General features: G+C 34.8%; 1 protein-coding gene across 3 annotated transcripts in view; it reads left to right on the top strand.

Moving 5' to 3' along the window:
- Positions 1-18,858: 18,858 nt before the first annotated feature.
- LOC140451385 (zinc finger Y-chromosomal protein 1-like) overlaps positions 18,859-20,073 on the top strand; it is a 58,432-nt gene continuing 57,217 nt past the window's right edge. For all 3 annotated transcript variants that reach the window (XM_072545168.1, XM_072545167.1, XM_072545166.1), the window contains exon 1: positions 18,859-19,050. In XM_072545168.1, the coding sequence (XP_072401269.1) occupies positions 19,028-19,050 (23 nt within the window). In that variant the 5' untranslated portion in view covers positions 18,859-19,027. The remainder of the gene's footprint in view (positions 19,051-20,073) is intronic.

Raw genomic sequence — 20,073 nt, 5'->3', positions numbered from 1 at the left:
TTATGTCAAACTTTAATGATAGAACTTCCAGTGGTTTGTGCTGCCAGAAGAATTCAACGATTTTTATATATGTCCTTTCAACAGGACTTCAAGATTCCGGCAGTACAAAGACATTTATCAGTTGCGTGCATATCTTTTGGGGCTTTAAGGTAATCTTTCTTTTGATTGGAATTCCATGTAAAATATAGTATGCAAAACAATTGCGACCTGTCGTTGGAGCACATAACACCGATTTAATTTCACAATTTTCACAAAACAAACTTGATTTTTGTTGTTTATTAGATTACTTACCTTTATTCTTCTTTAACAAATTTAGTTTAATTGGCATTTCACTTATATCTATATCCCACAAAATAATTGCAGTGTCATCTAAAATGGACTTTATAATGCCATGGCGTACTGCAGAATTGAATTTCAGTACAAAAACAGCAATACTCCCTGAGTTATTGCTATTATTTTTATCAAATAACGTGGCTTTGGCAAAAACACGGTCACCAATCTTAAAATTCATGTTTCCGCTTAACTACTGCGCTTAATCTAAGTGGTTACGCCTATTGTAGATGCGTACCCCTGTTCTGGAATACATCAACTGCCATAACTTCGTTAATACTGATCGTAGAAAATCAAGACTTTCGCATTAGATAGACAACATTTCTTGACAATTTTGTTCAAAATAAGACAATTTATACCTACCGGAAGGCCTTCTGGACGTTATCATTAAGCAATTACTCTTTCCCATTGACCATTGCGCTAATGTTCAACGCATGTTTTACATACCAAATGTAGAGCCCAAGATTGATCTTGGTCTTTTAAGTGGACGCAAAAAGAGACCAGATAAGCCCTTTTCACAGGGCCAGAAATAGGTTTATCTATTTAAAAATTGTTTTTAATTTTTAAAAATATTTTTTCTTCGACTTTGTGGAAATTACTCTCTACACTAAGCATACCTGTCTGAACACTTTCAATTCTTGTGGATTGGAACCATGTGGAACAACCTCATCATTAGTATCAGATTGCCTCTTCGCCCAATGTTTTATTCTACGAATTTCCATGTGTCTATCTACCTTGTCTGATATACGAACATATTGGTTGAATAGGCTAAGACCAAAAACAACCAAAAGTGTTTTATGTACAATTTTATACACAACGAATTTTATAATAAACAATTAATGGGTTTAACTTGTTGCAAAAATCGTCTAGTTTATGGTATAACTATTAAGATATCTGTATATTACTATAAAATATTTTTTTTATATATTTTTGGGTTTAAATTTAAGGAAACTATATAATTTTACATACGAGTTTGGGTATAGCACTGTGATTTTATAACAATTATATAGATAAATGACCACGATTGTTCAAAACTGTGGTGCAGCTAAGGGCCAACAAGTTTAAGGGTAACAAAAAAGATTGAATCAAATTCTATGTTTGTAGAAATGTAAATAGCAATTAAATTTTTAATGGGTTCTAGCTGGTTGATAAAAGTTGCCAATTCATGCTTCATTTTTTGTTATTTTTAATATTTTACATCTGTTGTTGAACATTTTCCTTTTGTTAATTTCCTCTATATGTGAAAATTAGTCCACGTTTCTACACAGTACACAATCACTGAATACACGTAACATTTAAGGAGCCTTATTTTTGTTTCTAGGGTGAGGCCATGGCTCTTGAACACAGAGCCCATAGTCAAGAATGCACTTTTTGCCTTTCAGATGCGACATTTATTCTCTTGGGTATTGTCCCACGACTCATTGATTTTGTAGTTCTTAAGTAGTTGTACTGTGAGACAAGTTGAATTCTCATTTGGTTCACATACAGATTTGCTTTTAGTTATGTTTTCCTTGATGATGATCATTAGCTTGGTTTTGCTGGTGTTTATATCTAGTCCATATGTTCTACTCCTTTCCGTTATTTTGTTCATTAAGTTTTGCAGCCCTTTTATGGTATTGGAAAACACTATTGTACCATTTGCATACCGCAGGTTATTGAGCTTGACTCCATTTATTGAGATGCCTTCATCAATATCTTTTACAGCCTCTTCAAATGTGCTCCGAGTACAGGTTGAATATCAGTGGTGAAATTATGCACCCCTGTCTCACTCCCCTTAAGATTTCATTCAGAATTCAGAATTCAGCACTTCCACAATTTGTTCATGCCTGACTCTATCGAAAGCCTTCTTGTAGTCAATCAGGTATGCAAAAACATCACAGCTAACATTTCTACATTCCACCTGCACGCTAAATAAAGCTTCCCTCGTACCAACGGCGTTCACAAATCCAAACTGATTGGGTGCAATTTGTTACTCGCATTTCCGGTAAATTCTTTTGTGGGTGACTTTTAAAAACAGCTTCGGCAGATAGCTCATTAGGCTTATGCTCCTATAGTCTTCACAAACTTTTACTCCTGGTTTTTTGGGCAATGGCACGAACTCCGATTTGTCCCACTCTACTGGTATTTTTCCTGTCCTATATATTTGATTAAATATTTCAGTTATGATTTTTATTTGTTCTGCATCTAATAGCTTCAGCAGTTCTGCAAGAATTTCATCAAGTTCCGGTGTGCCTTTCTATCCTTCATTTATCTGACGGCTGCCGTTATTTCTTCTGGTAGGATTTCGGGACCTGAATTTTCTTCAATGGTGAGTTCTTATATTATCCAGGTCGTGGAAAAGTTTCTCGAAGTATTCTTCCCATATTTTTTTTATCTTCTTTGGTTATGGTAAAATTGCCTTCATCTGTTATTTTCCGGTGTTGCGTTTTCAGAACTTTCCAGCTATTTCCTTCACCTTTCGATGGACATTGAAGTTATCATATCGACTCCGATACTCCTCTATTTCGTGCCATTGTTCTGTTTTTTGTTTCTCTTTAGCTTCTCTTATCTTCTTTCTGACGATGGTATGTATTCTCTTATATTCTTGGAGATTTTCTTTGTTTTTTTTTCTCTGATCCATAAGTTCATGTATTTCATCGGTCATCCACGATTTCCGTTTCTCTATATTGTTCTTCAGGTGTTGTTGTCCTTTTATTTCTCTCACTGTTTCTTGTATGATGGTCAGACTTTCCTCTATAGTTCCTACATTTCTGCATTTTAGCACCTTTCTATTGTGTTTTTCACTCACCTTCAATCAAACATTGGGATCTTTCAGTTTTCTAACATCATACTTCTTCATCGACTTACTCGTAACCTTCTTCATTCTGACTTTGAAATTACCTACAACTGGTAGATGAAGATGCTTAATCGCCCTAATTCTATATCTGTTTACTGATCTTTTTAAGAGTCTTTTACTTGTGGTTTGTCAGAATCTTTTATTTTATTCAGTTTTTACTTAAGCCCTATTTTTCTATAAGAGTTGTATGGTTCAAATGTTGTTAAGTAACTCTTTTATGTTGGATCCCCATTATTTAAGAATTTCTCTAATTTTTCACTATTTTTGGTCTTAATCTTTGTGTAGATCTCGACCAAAACTCAATAGACTTCATTCAGATTTATTGTATAGCGATCTGTTGCTTTTTTACCCTATGCATAACTTTCTGCAATTACTTGATCCAGTAATATATTTCCATCAAGTTAAATTTAACTTGCAAATGTTGGTACTCTTTATATTCATGTATATGTTGCCTTATTTAAAGCAGTAGTGACATGAGTGTTAGCTAGACATCTATTTTTTTTATATATAAAACTACTTGGAGTTCCCATTGATATTGGAGAAGGCGATTGACATTCTATATTTTTCTGAGTGGCTTAGCCCTTTATTACTTTTGGTATCGCACCTTGAGCTGCGCTTTTTTGACTAAAAAAGTAGAATAAGATTGTAAATTGTGCGGGTGCCTTACCCCCAAGTACGCGACAATGACAAAACACCTTTAAAATGCTTAACTCAAACAAAAACAGAATAACTATTGATGGAAAAAAATTAAATCGTCTTCATTTAGACTTGATGCGACCCTCTGCAAAATGGTTCTGGTAATAAAAGGAATACTATATCGTAGTGTTTATAATATACATGATATTTTAGCAGTATTGTGTTTGTATTTATCAAAATAGGAGTTTACATAAGTCAAATATTTATTACCGGAAAGAATGGAGAACAATTGAACTAATTCTACTATTCAAAAAAGGAGATAAAAACAGCCAGAAAACTACAGAGGTATATAAATACTACCCTAAAACTTACAACTAACATTTTAAAGTGCTAATAAAAGCTAAAGTTTTTGTAGTGGAAGGTCGTGTATAGATGCAATATTCGTTATAAAGCAAATTACTGAGAAATTACTAGAGTATAATAGACCAACATTTCTATGTCTGATTGACCTAAAGAAAGCGTTTGACAGAGTAAGACTCAAAGATGTAATCCATCTTCTGTATAATAGAGAAGTTCCCCTAAATATTATAAAAACTATCGAAAACATCTACCAAAACAACAAAGTGGAAGTCAGAATAGATGGACAACTTACTTCTTCTTAGTCGTTAACCTGATGCAGGTATCGTGATATCATGAAGCTATTAGCTAAATTTCCCAATGTTCCTCCACGTTTTTCTATCTTCTGTCATTCTAGCACATTCTGACAATGGAGTGCCAATGGTAGCAACAATATGGTCCGTGTATCGTGTGGGAGATCTACCTCTATTACTTTTGCCGTCTACTTTTCCCTGGATGGTAAGTTTTTCAAGACCATTTCTTCGAAGCACATGTCCAAAATAGCTTATTATTTGTTCTGATATTTGTGTTCTTAGTCTTTTCTTTATGTTTAGCTGGTCCAGTATGGATTCATTTGTTCTTCGGGCCACCCATGGTATTCTCAGCATTCGTCTCCAGCAGTACATCTCAAATACATCTATGTTCTTTTTGTCTTTCTCAGTAAGGGTCTAGCATTCCGATGCATAAGTAAACACTGGAAAAACTAGACTTCTTACTAGTCTCATTTTTGTATCGGTAGTTATTTCATGGCTTTTCCAAATTTTTGTTAATTTTGCCATAGCGCTTTTTGCGATTGCTGACCGCCGCTTTATTTCTTCAGTACAGCCTCCTTTGTTGGTTACTAATGAGCCCAGATACACAAATTTATCTACAACAGCGATATTGTTTATCATGACCAGATGATTTTGATTGTTGTTAGCTCTGTCAATTATCATGATTCTTGTTTTATCTCTGTTTATTTTAAGGCCCATCGTTAAGCTTAAGTCTTCTATCCGTTGTAGCAGGTGAATCAATTCAGCTTCAGAACTAGCGAGGATAGTAGTATCATCTGAATATCTCAAGTTGCAAATCTTCTTCCCGCCAATGGTGATGCCACCGTTCCAGTCCTCAGTAGCTTTCCGTATTATCCATTCACCATAGATGTTAAATAGAATTGGGCTTAGTATGCAGCCTTGTCTCACGCCCTTTGCGACCCTGAAACTATCGGTTAGTTCCTCATTTATTCTAACTCTGGCATAATTGTTATTGTACAGGCTTTTAATTAGCAGTATTAGATGATTGGGGACTCCCATTTCAGACAAAAACCTGTTAAAATTTAGTCCAGTTGACCAAATCGAAAGCTTTACTATAATTTATGAATCACAAATATGTTGTGATGTAGAATTCTCTGGATTTTTCTACAAGCTGCCGTACGTTTAAAATTTGTTCTCTAGTACCACGTCCGGGGACGAAAACTTCTTGTTGCTCCGCAATGTTAAGTAGTAAAAAGGGCTTTATCCTCTCGAGAATTATGTGTAAGAGTATCTTACTGCAATGCGCAATTAGAGCAATTGTGCGATAGTTGCTACATAAATCTTTCGCTTCCTTTTTATGTATGGGAATATATAGTGATTGTGTCCAGTCCTCAGGCCATTTACCTGTCTCCCACACTCTTTGACAAATTTGATGTATTATATCCACTCCAACGTCATCTAGGGCCCAAATCATTTCAATAGGTATGTTATCTGGGCCGGCAGCTTTCTGACTTTTTTGCCTCATAATTGCTGCTTCAACTTCACTTTTGAGTACGTCAGGTTCCGTCACAAAACTGGCATCTTCTTGTTGGGATGGGGCATCTGTGCTTTCCTCCATCATCAGTCGTCCACAGTATTCTTTCCATCTGTGTAAAATATCTTTTTTAGAAGGGAGTAAAGTTCCGTTATCATCTTTGATAGCAAGGTAGTTTGGTGTAAGGGAACGTGTTATCTGCTTTATTTTTTTAAACATGTCTCTGGTCTCAGTTTTGGTTTTATGCCCTTCTATTTCCATGCAGATTTTGTTCAAGTGTGTGTTCTTGTCCTTTTTGCAGAGTCGCTTTATTTGACCGTTCAGCGCTTTATAGGCCTCTTTATCACTTTCACTGGTCAGTCCTGTGGCTTTTAAGCAGTTCCTCTCCTGTATTTTAGTCCACGTGGAGTCTGTTATCCATTGTTTCCTTCTTTCTTCTCTATCACTCTTAATGTTTTTCGCAGCATTATGCAATATGGATTTTGTTCTTGTCCATATGCTATTTGAGAACTCTTCTGGATTTAATGATTGTTTGAGGTCACATAGCTTTTGCATTGCGGCTTTTTTGTACGGATCGTTATATCTTAGATGCCATTTAGTTGTTGTATTTCCTGTTTTTGGACTGTTTCTTAACTTCATGCGGAATTCAGCTGATAAAAATTGATGGTCGCTATTACAATCTTTTCCTGGATAGGTCTTAACATCCTTAACAGCGCTCCTCCAACAGGTTTTTACCAGTATAAAATCTATCTGATTTCTGTATCTATTTCCTGGTGATATCCAAGTGTATAGTCGTCTTGGGTGATGTTGAAAGCCTGTATTAGTAACAAACAGGTTGTTGTCTATACAAAAGTGTAGCAAGCGTTCTCCTCTGTCATTTCTTTGGCCAAGTCCATATAATCCGACGGTCTCTCGCAAGTAATGATCTTCTGTAATTGTCATTATTTGGCCAACTTACAGAATCTATAAAAATAGGCAGCGGAATAAGAAAAGGGAATTCATTGAGTCCCATGCTCTTCAATTTGATCATGGATGAAATCATTAAAAGCGTCAGCAAAGAAAGAGGATACAGAATGGGAAACAAAGAAATAAAAATAATCTGGTACGCCGACGAAGCAATATTGATAGCCCAAGATGAAGATAGTCTGCTAAGACTGGTCCACAGATTTAACATAAGAGCAAAATAATTTAATATGACAATCTCATCTCAGAAAACTTAAACAATAGTTATCAGCAAAGAACCAACCAGATGTAAAATAGAAATTTATGGCATCAGTATTGAACAAGTAATGGAAATAAAATACCTGGGAATTACACTGTCTAGCTATGGAGACCTGGACAAAGAAGTGAGAGATCAAGTCCAAAAACCAAATAGACTGGCAGAATGACTTTATAACACTATATGGCGAAACAGACAGATTAACGCTGAGATTAAGTCAAGAATTTATGAAGCCAGTGTAAGACCAATAATGGCATATGCCTCAGAAACAAGACCCGACCCAGCCACAACGCAAAGGCTACTGGAAACGGCAGAGATGAGAGTACTGAGAACAATTACAGGAAATAAGCTGAGAGATCGAAAGATAAATGAAGACATTAGAGGAAAATGTAACGTGCAGTGTATAAATGAATGGACACAAAATAGAAAAAAAAAGAATAAAATAATGAAATAACCACGTAAGCAGAATAGAGGAGACCCGTGTCGTCAAAATAGCAAGAGATACGTGACCAATCGGCAAAAGAAGTTTTCGGACGAGCGCGCAAAAGATAAGTGACACCCTTCCATAGAGGTATTAATCCTCCAACGAACAAGCGGAATTGCTTATAGAGAGGAAGAAGAAGAAGAAGAAATACTTATTTAAAGGTGCTTGGTATGATATGATGATACAGTGTTAAAATGTAATTTTATCAATTATTTGAATAGTGTGTGTGTATGTAAAATTTGTTGTTAGTAAATTTGTTGTAAAATTTATCCAGTGCGCTGGACTGCAGAATCTCGGGTGGTCTTTTTTTAAATTTGGATGGATGGTTATATAAAAACTGAAGTGTTACTCTCAATGTGTCTACTTAATACAATACTTACAAAAATATGTGTGCAGAACAGACAGTGTTACCAATATCTAAATTGTCTTTCTTTGCTTTTTTCGTTAGTGCTTTCACTAAATCTTTATGAACGGTTGATTCATTATGAACATTATGTTTGTCTATTTCATATTATACATCTCTATTATGACACATTCTTATTTTCTGTTATACAATGTTTAAATTTGACCAGCTAGAACACTAAAAATACAGTTGAACAAGAAATTCAAGTGGTACGAAAACTTTGGCAGTTTTTTAAGTAAAATATTTTGACCAATATACATATCTTATTGTTCGGTATATTAAAGTTTAGGTCAACGTCTGTGACGTTTGTTAAAGAGTTATATTTTAAGTCGTATCTTTGTGTTGTTTCGATATGTTCGTTTATTAAATATATTCGTTAGTTGCTAGTTCAGCAGGAGAGGACATTTTGCTTCATCAAAAACGTCAATGTTGAGTAAAGATAACGTTAAAGATAACATTAAATCATGTCCACTCAACCCTATGTGCCTTGGGAATTTGTGTTGAATATATTGTTAAGATGCTCCTATTTACATTGTATGCATCGAATATACAAAACTATTTTCTTCTCACTTGGGTAAAATTCAAAGTGATCGACTGTATACCATTATAGTAAATAAAAAAGTATACTTTGACAAGAAATTGAGGAGGGTGACTTATAAAATGTAACATGATAAAAATGCAAATACGCCGTTTACTAGTAAGAAAATCTGAATAATATCGGTTCACAACATTTTGATAGCACTCCGTACATTTTAATGGGTATTATCAGCACGTTTTACAACTTCTTCAAATCAAAGAGAGACGCATCCAAAATTATCATGTAGCTAGACAATTTCGGGGCACAAAAAAAATTGGTCCTTCTTTTCATTTGGGAGAGCGGCAAAAGGTCTGCAATTTTTAGTTTTTCCCCACTGGAACAAAGCTTTCATTGTATACTGTTAGGCGGCTGATCAAAATTGCGGTTTTAAACATTTCTCATCTTGGCAGCATTATTGCCTCCTCCAAATCTGCACAGTATATTACACTAGTTGTATCAGCGCTGTTGTAGTCTTTTTGGCATCATCACGATATCTTGCACGTGATTTTGTGGCTCTTTCTATGTGAAACTTCCATCCTGTGTATTACATTCATTGTCAATGGTATCGTTTTATGGCTTGGATTGTGCAAGTTGAAAGTTTCACAAATTTCGCATTCCTTATGTCCCAATTTTACAATAGAAATATTAAGTTACTTTGCCACTACCCTCAATGTTCGTATGAACATGGAGTTCCTCGATTTCTTAAAATGTAATCTTTATGCATCAAAGAAAAGCTAAGATCGCTGGGTAATTAAAGTCGATGGGGAGCATGTTCTCTCCTGTAATGATAAATTGACGACTTGTAGGACATATGGTCACGAATTACTTGGTCATTTAGGTTCTTATGTGGAATATGCGTCCCTTTCTTGTCTGGTGGGCGATAGAATTATGTGAAACTCCTAATGCATGTACCGCATGTGGGGTACCGAGAAAGAATACCTTACAAACTTTCTGCATAGTACCATCCTTAAGTATATGTATGTGTGTTGTTCCTCTTATATGGTTCAGCACTGGATTCTGTTGTTCTTTGTTTCACAGAATATGTTGAAATATGGTGCAGTTTGAAAGCTTTTCTTTCTTTGGAGGGTTCCAGTTTCCAGAATTCTTCATTTAAAACAAACTGTCTATCTTCTGGAATTTTGCTAACACATTTTAGTCTGCACTTATTTTCTGAGCAACTACGTTTGACAGAGTGATTTTCTACCATTCTACGAAATTTTAGTTTTTTTTCTGTCACCAACAAATAACTCGAATTTTTTTTCTTTTCCTAGCTGTACCTTTTTTAGTAATATCAACATTAGTATCAACATTATTTACGATTTCATTTGTAACAGCTACGTTATAAAGTCCTGTTTCAACTGATTCACCTTTATATTTGCAGATCGTCTATTCACCCTTAAGCATAAAATACGCATGTCTAGATTATATCATTTCCTAAGCCAAATTAACTTATCTCTGAGATAGGTTAATTTAGCTTAGAAAAATAGAGTTAAGTCAAATTTGACAAAGTTTTACAGCTACTTTTGAGATACGAGATATTTTATTAGTAGTTTTGAAGCGGTTTCATGTGAGATACGTCTGTTTTTCTTAGTAAATTTGATGGGAATAAGTATAAAAACCCTACACAACCTTTGACGCAAAATTGGCGAAATATTCACTTACGTCATTTTGGCTTAGGAGGGAAGTATAGTCAATGATGATTTCTGGCTTGTCCGTTAATTCGTCTAGCAAATCATCGAGGTGCATCGTTGAGAGTAAAACAACGTTTTTGTTTTTTCTGGGTATATACTACACAATCGTACATTTTTCTTTAAAAGCAAACATACTTGTTTTTTCTGGTCTCTTAGGATCAGTAAATTGAAGTGGAAGCTCCCTTTTGTTTTTTCTCATAGTGCCTGTCATAGTCAGCTGATGTTCGTTCAAAAGAAGATTGGCCAAGCTGAGGTTCGTAAAAAATTGTCCATTGTTACATTTCTGTGAGAACCAGATATAGGACTGCAGAGATGAAGAACGAGGGAAATATTGCTCGTATCAACTTTATATGAGCCAGGTGGCTGTTGTCCAACGTACACCTCTAGATTTGCGTCTACTTAGTGTCTACTAACGCGTAGATTTTTATGCCGTATTTATTAGGTTTATTCGGCATATATACCCTAAAGACACACCTGCAACGAAAAGCTTACAGTTTTACATCTACCGTTGTATATGCTGATAATGAAAAATGTTTAGGTAAATTTGAATTAAACGAATCAAAGAATTCTTTCACAGCTGCCAATGTGTCATATTTTGCCTCTCTAATCGTGTTCGTTTATCATCAAAACGGATGTGTCTGAGCAAAAACTTGAACCGTCCATGGAACATCGTCGATCTAAAAATTTTTGGCGATGAGCCGTTTGTCCTAAAGAGATCTTCTGCATTTCTGTGGGTATTTTTGGTTACCGCAGCTATATATAAAAGACCCAATAGTGCCCAAGTTCTAAAATATCTGTCTTTTTTGTAGATTTGTTACTGAGATTGTAAGAACACAGTTCAATAAAGATATTCGTGTTGTCTACAATGGTTTACAGAATCTCTTCAGTAAAAAAACAACTCCAAATCTTTGATGCTCTTGTCGTACTTCCCTAGTTACTCCAGAAATTTTTACCTTCGGTAAATTGTCACTACCAGTTCGTATCCGGCGTTTTCCTACATGTTTCTTCCATTTAGTTGTTCCATCCTTACCAATGAAATGCAGCACTCTTTGTGGAACATTCAAGACTTCTGAAATTGGTTCCTCAATTTCTTCGTCGGTGTCGTGGTTCTGTATATCTTCGAAATCTCCTTTCCAACTAACATCGTCATCGACAGGTTCAACTTCTGCCTCAGAATCAGAGAGAAATTCCGCATGAAGCTTTTCAATATACGCTTGTTGTTTTTCAAAACTCATATTAAAAAAATCTGTATAAAAATAAGTTTATATCAATCAAATATACAGAAAACATACTCCCAATTATAAATTACGTAAATATTTTTTATTTGACCCAGAAATAAAATATTTTAAAATTGAGTCTTACCTGGAGATGTATGACAACTTGTATAACGTGCGGACTCACGTTCTGCAATTCAATATAGCAGCACAACTAAATGCACTAGACAACTCTCACAACTGTATTGAATAGAGTATCCCTTCGCTTAAGATATAAACGAAATTATGATTAATCGTCAGAAATCGACAAATAATTCGACAAGCGGACTCATAGTCCGCACGTTAACTCTGAAAGGTTAATATTGCAACGCCACTGCATAACTGATAAAATATGTCTTGGCTCTGCGCCACTGCCTTTGAAACCAGCAATATGTAGGTATCACAAAAAAAAGCAAATCTTGTATCTAATACATACTCAATAGGTTAATAGCTCAATACTTGGGCAGAATATGTTCCCGGTTATTTAAATCAAATTTTATATGAACGAACAAGCAGTCATTTTTTTGATGAAGTAAAAATGGACGATTTTGTAAAGTAAGTGAGCTAAATATTGCCATGCTAAGACTTTTTATTTTTTATTACGTAAATACAAATTATTTGAAATAACCTGTAAATTTATTAAACAAGTAACAAACATGTTTATAGTCTAATTTCTAAACAATTATAAAAATAAAAAAATCAAAAAATGTATATTCTTCTTTTTTTTTAAACAATTGCCAACTGGCAATATTTGGAACCTATACCCTTAATATTGCCACAGTACTGGCAATAAAAGAAACAGGTATTTTGTTAATAAAAATAAGTAATAATATTGAACCTTAACATTTAAAAAACTAATGTGAGACATTTACTATTTTTGAGAACAATTGGGGCATATGAATTTATCCTTATCATGTTTAGTAAGACCCACACACTCTTCATGTACGTATTAGCCATATGCAAGACATAATCTCATGTCAGCCCGGCGGTCTTCATTACATACATGACAGAACCATGATTCACTACTTTTTAAATTCTTGTTTATTTTCTTTTCTTTATTTTCTTTGTTCAGATTGTCTTGTTCTTTTTGATGTTTGTTTATTTTCTTTTCTTCCTGTTCTTTGTTTTTGTCTTTGGATTTTTCTTGTTGTTTGGAAGGTTCTTTGTTACTTTTACCTTTGGGTGGTTTTTCTATCGACGTGGAAAATAAATCCTTCGTTACTTCTTGAGCTTTGCTATTAATTGCTGGTTTTCGCTTTGTAGCAGTTATCTTGATTAGGGGCGAAATCAGTAAGCCCATACCTTTAAAAGAAGTGTCTGGTTCTGGAACTTTTTCGGGAGTGAATGTTACCATATTTTCATCTTTGCTGTTTATATCATCAGATGTACTATCATAAACACTGAAATCTGATTCAGAATGAGATGACTCGCTATATAAACGAAGACGTTTTGTTGATTTTTTTATTACTTATTCCACTTGTGCAGGGACCGTTTTCATCAATTGTAGTAGTTGATGGCTTATTTACGTTGTTATCGTCGACGTCTAGTGGTTCTAACACATTTTCTTCAATATGCGTTATAAGACTGGGTGCAAATGCTGATTCAGGTATGATGTCTGGATTATATATATATATATATATATATATATATATATATACATACAAGGATTTCCACAGTTTTCACTGTATTCCTTCACTCAACCGTTTTCTCCAATTTTTCCTGTTTAGCCAGTCTTCTTCCTGTAGGTTTCTTCTACTCATTGCTTCGTCCACTTCATCTCTGAAAGATCTTCGGGGTCTGCCTCTCTTTCTTCTTCCTATCGGGCTCCACTCCGTTATTCTATATATCCACCGATTTTGGTCTGCTCTTCTGACATGTCCGTACCAGGTTAACCTCTTCTATTCGATGTAGTCTATTATGTCGGAGTTCATTCCCATTCTCCTCTTAATCCCCATGTTATTTATTCTATCTCTTCTTGTTACTCTGCAGCTTCTCCTTAGGAATTCCATCTCTGTTGCTCTTATTTTGTTTTTGGTTTTCTTATTTATTGTCCAATTTTCACACCCATAAGTGAGGATACTTCTTGTCATGGTATTATATATTTTTTCTTTGTTTTCATGCTGATGTTCTTATCCCATAGTACCGGGTTAAATTTTCGTATGCAGTCTCTTGTTTGTCCTAGTCTATCTTTTATATCTTCCTCTGTTGTTCCTTTGTTTGATATTATGAAACCCAAATACTTATACTTGTCTGTTCCTTTGATTTATTTACCTTCGTCTATTTCCAGCTGTCTTATTTCTGTATTCTCCGTTGTAAGGTATTCAGTTTTCTTTAGGTTTATTTCCATCCCATTCTTTGTATATTCCTGCTTCAGTTTTCTCATCATAAAACTAACGTCATCCTCGTCTTGTGCGATCACTATTTGGTCGTCGGCAAAACTTAGCGTATATAGATATTCGTTCCTTACTGGTATACCCATTCCATCGCACTTTCTTTTCCATGGTTTCAGGGTTTTTTCCAGGAATATTTTGAACAGGGTGGGGGATGTAGAGCAACCCTGTAGTAGTCCCTTTGTCGTCTTAAATGGAGTGCATATTCTATTGCCCGTTTTGATAGCTACTTCGTTGTTCTTGTAGAGTGCTTTTACCGCGTTTATTAATCTTCGTGGAACTTCGATGTCTTCCATTGCTTCCCATAGCTTGGTTCTAGGTATTGAGTCATATGCCTTCTTAAGATCAACAAAAGCCAGATGGACCGATCTATTTTTGGCCATTCTTTTTTCTATTAGTTGTTCGACCGTGTAAATGTGATCTAAGCATGCTTTCCCCGCTGTGAAACCTGCCTGGCCTTCTCCGATTTTATCTTGTATCTTCTTCTTAAAGTTCCATCTCCTATCGGAGATTGGATATCATAACGGCTATGGTCACTTTGTTAGCTGCTGCTCTGAAAAGTTGTAGTGAACTACAGTTAAACCATTCTCTAAGGTTTTTCAGCCAGGAGATGCGTCTTCTTCCTATGCTTCTTCTTCCTTGGATCCTTCCTTGCATAATAATTCTCAGCAGCTCATATTTTTCTCCTCTGGTTATGTGACCCAAATATTCTAGTTTTCTTCTTTTTATGCTGTTCATAATTTCTAACTCCTTATTTAGACGTCGTAGTACCTCAGCATTGGTAATCCTTTGAACCCACTGAATTTTTAATATTCTTCTGTAACACCACATTTCGAACGCTTCTATTTTCCTTATGTGTTGTTTCTTCAATGTCCAAGCTTCCATTCCGTATAGTAAGATAGAAAATATGTAACATCTTAGAGCCCTCAATCTGAGATGCAACTGAAGGTCTCTGTTGGTAAGCATTGTCTTCATTTTCACAAATGCTTGCCTTGCAGTTTCAATTCGGACTTTGATTTCTCTGCTTTGGTCATTTTTGTCAGCAACCCAGGTTCCCAGATATTTATATGTCTCTACTTTTTCTATTTGGGTTTGCTCTATCATTAATCTTTCATTTCCATGTTGCGTTTTTGAGACAATCATGAATTTAGTTTTTCTCTTATTTATTTTTAGTCCGTATCTAATGCAATAATCGTTAATTCTATTTACCAATTCTTGTAGCGATTCCAGGGTGTCTGCCATTATAACGGTGTCATCAGCGAATCTTACTATTCTTCAGTTTACAGAGATTCCATCACCCAGATCCGCTATCGCTTCCTGGAATATGGCTTCACTATACACGTTAAACAGTAATGGTGACAGAACACAGCCCTGTCTTACTCATCTCTTTATATCTATATTTTCGGACTTTTGTTCTTCTATCTTTATATTGGCCTTTTGATTCCAATACATATTGATAATGATTCGTAAGTCTCGTCTGTCTATATCTTTGTTTCTCAGTATTTCTATTAGTTTTTCATGTCGGACCCTGTCGAATGCCTTCTCGAAGTCGATGAAACAGGAATAAATATCTAGGTTCATATATAAGCATCTTTGAGAGAGGACATTAAAAGCAAACAATGCCTCTCTTGTTCCCAGTCCCTTGCGGAACCCAAACTGAGTATCATCCATATCATCTTCTAGTTTTCTATATAATCTTCCATGAATCACCTTTAGAAATATTTTGAGGGTATGGCTTATTAGTGATATTGTCCTATAGTCTGAACAATATTTGGTATATACTGTTTTTGGTATTGCTACAAAGGTGGACACCAACCATTCCTGTGGGATTTTTCCAGTTTTATATACTTCATTAAATAGGTCCAGAAGTACAGGTAGAGTTTCATCGTCTAGACATTTCAGTAGTTCCGCAGGTATTTCGTCTGGACCTACCTATCTTGTATATATATTTCTAATTTTTCCTTGATGGTCTTTCCATACAGTCTGCCTATAGACGATATAATGCTGATTCCCCGATAGTTTTCGCAGTTTTTTCTATTTCCTTTCGTGTATATTGATGTCATATATGCTTGGGTCCATTCTGCCGGTAAGTCTTCTCCATTCAGTGCTCTCTCAAACATTTTATGTATCATACGAAATAACTTTTCCGATCCGTTTTTTATCAATTCATTTGGTATTCCACCGGGACCTTCTGCTTTTTTGTTCTTTAGAGTTTTGATCGTTTTTTTTACCTCAGCTAGGCTTAATTCGATTTCGTCATGGGTGTAGATTTCTATTCCGTCTATTTCTGATTGTTTGAATTCGGGGCGGTCTTCGGTTAGCAATTTTTTATAGTATTCTTGCCATTCGTTTTCTTTGATTTGGCTGATCTTGATTTTCTCTGTCTTATTTCTTTGGAGCGACTTTAAGATGCGCCATGACTCTGAATTTCTCGTTCCTCCTATGTGCTGTTCTATCTCTGTGCATGTTTTTTCCCATCTTTAATTTTTTTCATTTGCCACTTTTCTTTTCACTTCTTTATTTTTTTTTTCTGTATAGTTCCAAGTCTCCATAGTTTTTTGTGTTCAGGTATTTTATATGGAGTGCTTTTTTCTCTTTTATGCATGTTAGTATGTCTTCGGTTAATTACGTAGTTTGGTGGGTGTATTTTTGGTCCACTTCTCCAAGAGCTTCTAGGGCTGCTGTCTTTATGCAGGTTTTTATGTGTTTTTATGTCTGGATTAAAAGGGAATATTCAGTTGCTTTGAACCTAGAGATGATGAGTTATTAAAAAATTTGAAACCTCCTGATCCCAAAAAGACTCATAACTTTTGAAGACTGCTTTATCCATAGGCTGCAGTTCATGCGTGGTGTTACTTGGAAGACAAAATAAAGTAATACCAGAATTTTCTGCAGCTTCAACAATACTTATGTCCAGATGCGATTTTGCACCATCGAATATCAGGAGTGTGGGTCCTGTATTCTTATACTTTGCAAAATGTTCTAGCCATGAAATAAACGCCTCATTTGTCATGTTATTTGTCATGCTCCCTTTCTGTGTCATTATTACAGTTGATCCTGGCGGTAGATGATCATTCCATTCAGGCTTCAATCTCTTCCCTTTGAAAAGAATGAACGGTGGGATGGCTTGCCCCAGGGCATTTCTACAACCCACAATACTAACATTTTCACCGTGTTCAGGCGCTGTCAAGTGGATACGTTTAGCACCTTTCTTGGCCATTACGGTTGGCTGTTTATGGATCTTTAGACGGCAACCTTTCTCGTCCATATTGTACACGTTTCTAGGTTTATCAAACAATTCTAATTTAATGAATACTTCCTCCAATTTCTTAAAATAATCATTTACAATAAATGGATTAATTTTCTGTGCTCTTGCTGGATTCATTTGCTGAGCCTTCCTTCTAGCCACATCGAGATGTCTTGCAAAGAATAACTTCAGCCATTTCCTTTCTGCTAATTTAGATGTATCAGAAAAAGGATTAGGAATGTTCATTATCATCGCATACGAAAATACATTTCTTCTTACTATTTTACTAGTTATTGGCATGCCCACCTCTGCTAGTTTATGAATTCTAGCTCTCTTTCTTGTTCAAAACTTAAAACACTTTTCCTTCCAAGTCGTTTAACCGAATTTTGGCTGCGATAATGTAGTCCAAGTGCTATTCAAGGTATTTCATATCGTAATGAAGCTTGGCTTATACTGCTTCCAGCTCTTAGTGCTTCTAACGCTGCAAGGAGATTCACCTCAGACCACAGGGCTCTCTTTCTATTCGGCATTCTGTTGAAAAGAAAGTTTTTATTAATAAAAAGTAAATTTTTATGTTAGGTTCCAAATATTGCCATGGCAATATTAGGAACTATCTCATGTGGCAATATTAGGATCATTACTACTGCGGAACAAAAATAGCGATTTATGTTTTATTCTCTTTTATATTAATTACATACAATATGGATTAATAAAGTAATTGAATGTACCTATCTGATAACCTTCTCACCCTTCTATAGTCGGTATTAGCTAGCTTATAACAATCATTACAGTTTTCCCACGTTTTTATAAACAAATCGCACGAAATATACGCTGCTTTGCCGTGAACACCAATACTAACTGGTTCCACCTATAACGTTTTTAGAGTGGTTGTTTTAATTCGATATATTTGAGCTTACATGACCATCTGTGATTCAAGGGACAAATTAATAAATTTATGGGGAGTGGCAATATTAGGAGCAAGGCAATACTTGGCGCACTTACCTTATTATTATACAAATTTTGTGTGTACTATTGTTGTAAAAATTCTAATACAGATTTGACTATTTTGTTGTATTGTATTACTGTATATTTTAAAGTTACTTATTTTACTATAGATAGATATAAATGAAAATATTTTAAACATATCTGAAAATAAAGAAATTTTATTAAGATTGTTAGTATTTGTTAAAATATGTTGTCCTTGTCCTATCACCAAAAACAATGTAAAATGTACCTACATGTTTAAATATATGATAATATGTGACAAATTAATCTAGTTAAACTCATTAGAAAGAAGGATTGAGTCTCTTTCGCTTATTTCTAACTTTTGGTACGCCCCTTGTTTGCAGAATGAATTGAATTCTTTATAAATATAATGAAGTTTTTGTGTTTTGTATATCAATACTCCAATAATTAATATACTTCCTTAATATATTAATAATAATAAACGTTTGGCAGTGGAAAGACCCTTTTTATTAGATTAGTTTTAGACAATTTAAAATTGTTTATACAAGTGACGTCAGCGCAGTGAAATTGTGACGTTTCCTCTAATCAACCCACCTCCCCACATAAATCTTGTACGGAGTGTGTCCAAACTTTCTCCAGCGCATGCTTAGTGTGGCGGTGAAGCGCTTGTGCGAACCATTAAAAAAGATGACGCGTTTCAAGATGGCGATACACAGGGTGTTGCGTTGTTTGTGTGTGTGAAAAAACAATATTTGTTATTTTGTGAGTTTCAATCAAAAGTATTCTCAGTGGTGGTATTTTTTCGGCGGCAAAAAACGAAGGCATTTTTTCCATGGCTGACACAGACGAAAAAGAGTGAGTTACTACTTAATTGGCTAAGTTTATTTAAATTTTCTCTAGTCTCATATGAACGATAATAAAGAATACCGATTCTATGTCCATGTGTGCGTTGAGCACATGCGCAATGTCTTCGATCTTTTAAAAAAGTAGCGATCCAAAACAATTGGGACAACGATATTAAACAATATGATTGAATATCATGTTTATTTAATGCTATCAATCTCACATGCCCACAAATTGACATTGTTATAATTTACACTTGACATTTCAACACAAAAAATATCTACCCGATTATACCAAAGTTTCTTCCCTGATTTAGGTAATAATCTTGACATTTGTATTGATTTTTTATGGGTTTAAATTGGTTTAGTCTTTAAGAAATGTCATTTTAATTATCTGTTTATTTTCTGTCCCCAATTAGTAAATAATTATAATTTAATAGTGATTCATTTGCTTATTTACAAACAAGCCCTGTTTACTACAGTCATAAGTTTTTGTGATTTCACAAAAACATTAAGTACCTACTTAGTCTTTAATTATCATCTGTTTCCTGTGATTATTAAATGCTCTAAATACATCTACCAAGAGGCAATACAAAAGAGTTTGAACTGAGTTTAATTTAATTACCTTTAATAATTTAATTTGAACACTGTAATCTGAACAAAAATATGGAAATAGTGTTCAATTAAGTAACATGTATTCCATTTTGAACTGAATCCACTAATGTGGGCAACCCATGCTCAAAATATTTTATAGAATTAATTATGATCTTAACCAATTCTTCCCGCTGGTATATTGTTATATTTACTTATAACAATCTGAGTGCACCATGGTACATTTGTGAAGCTTTTCACAAACATTGATAGTTTGGAAGTATTAATGATATAATGATCCTCAACATATTTTTGCCTTCTCAAAGACCGCTCTTAAAAGTATTAATGGTTTGAATATCTTACGTCCTATCATGTATTGTGCTCCATGCTAGTGCTACAACATACTTGAGCATAAGATCTACATAATTAGCTCCAAACTATGCAC

The sequence above is a fragment of the Diabrotica undecimpunctata genome, chromosome 9 (assembly GCF_040954645.1).
Source record: "Diabrotica undecimpunctata isolate CICGRU chromosome 9, icDiaUnde3, whole genome shotgun sequence".
NCBI classification, from domain to species: domain Eukaryota; kingdom Metazoa; phylum Arthropoda; class Insecta; order Coleoptera; family Chrysomelidae; genus Diabrotica; species Diabrotica undecimpunctata.
The sequence above is the reverse complement of the archived record's forward strand: the minus strand, read 5'-3'. Positions and strand labels throughout refer to the sequence as shown.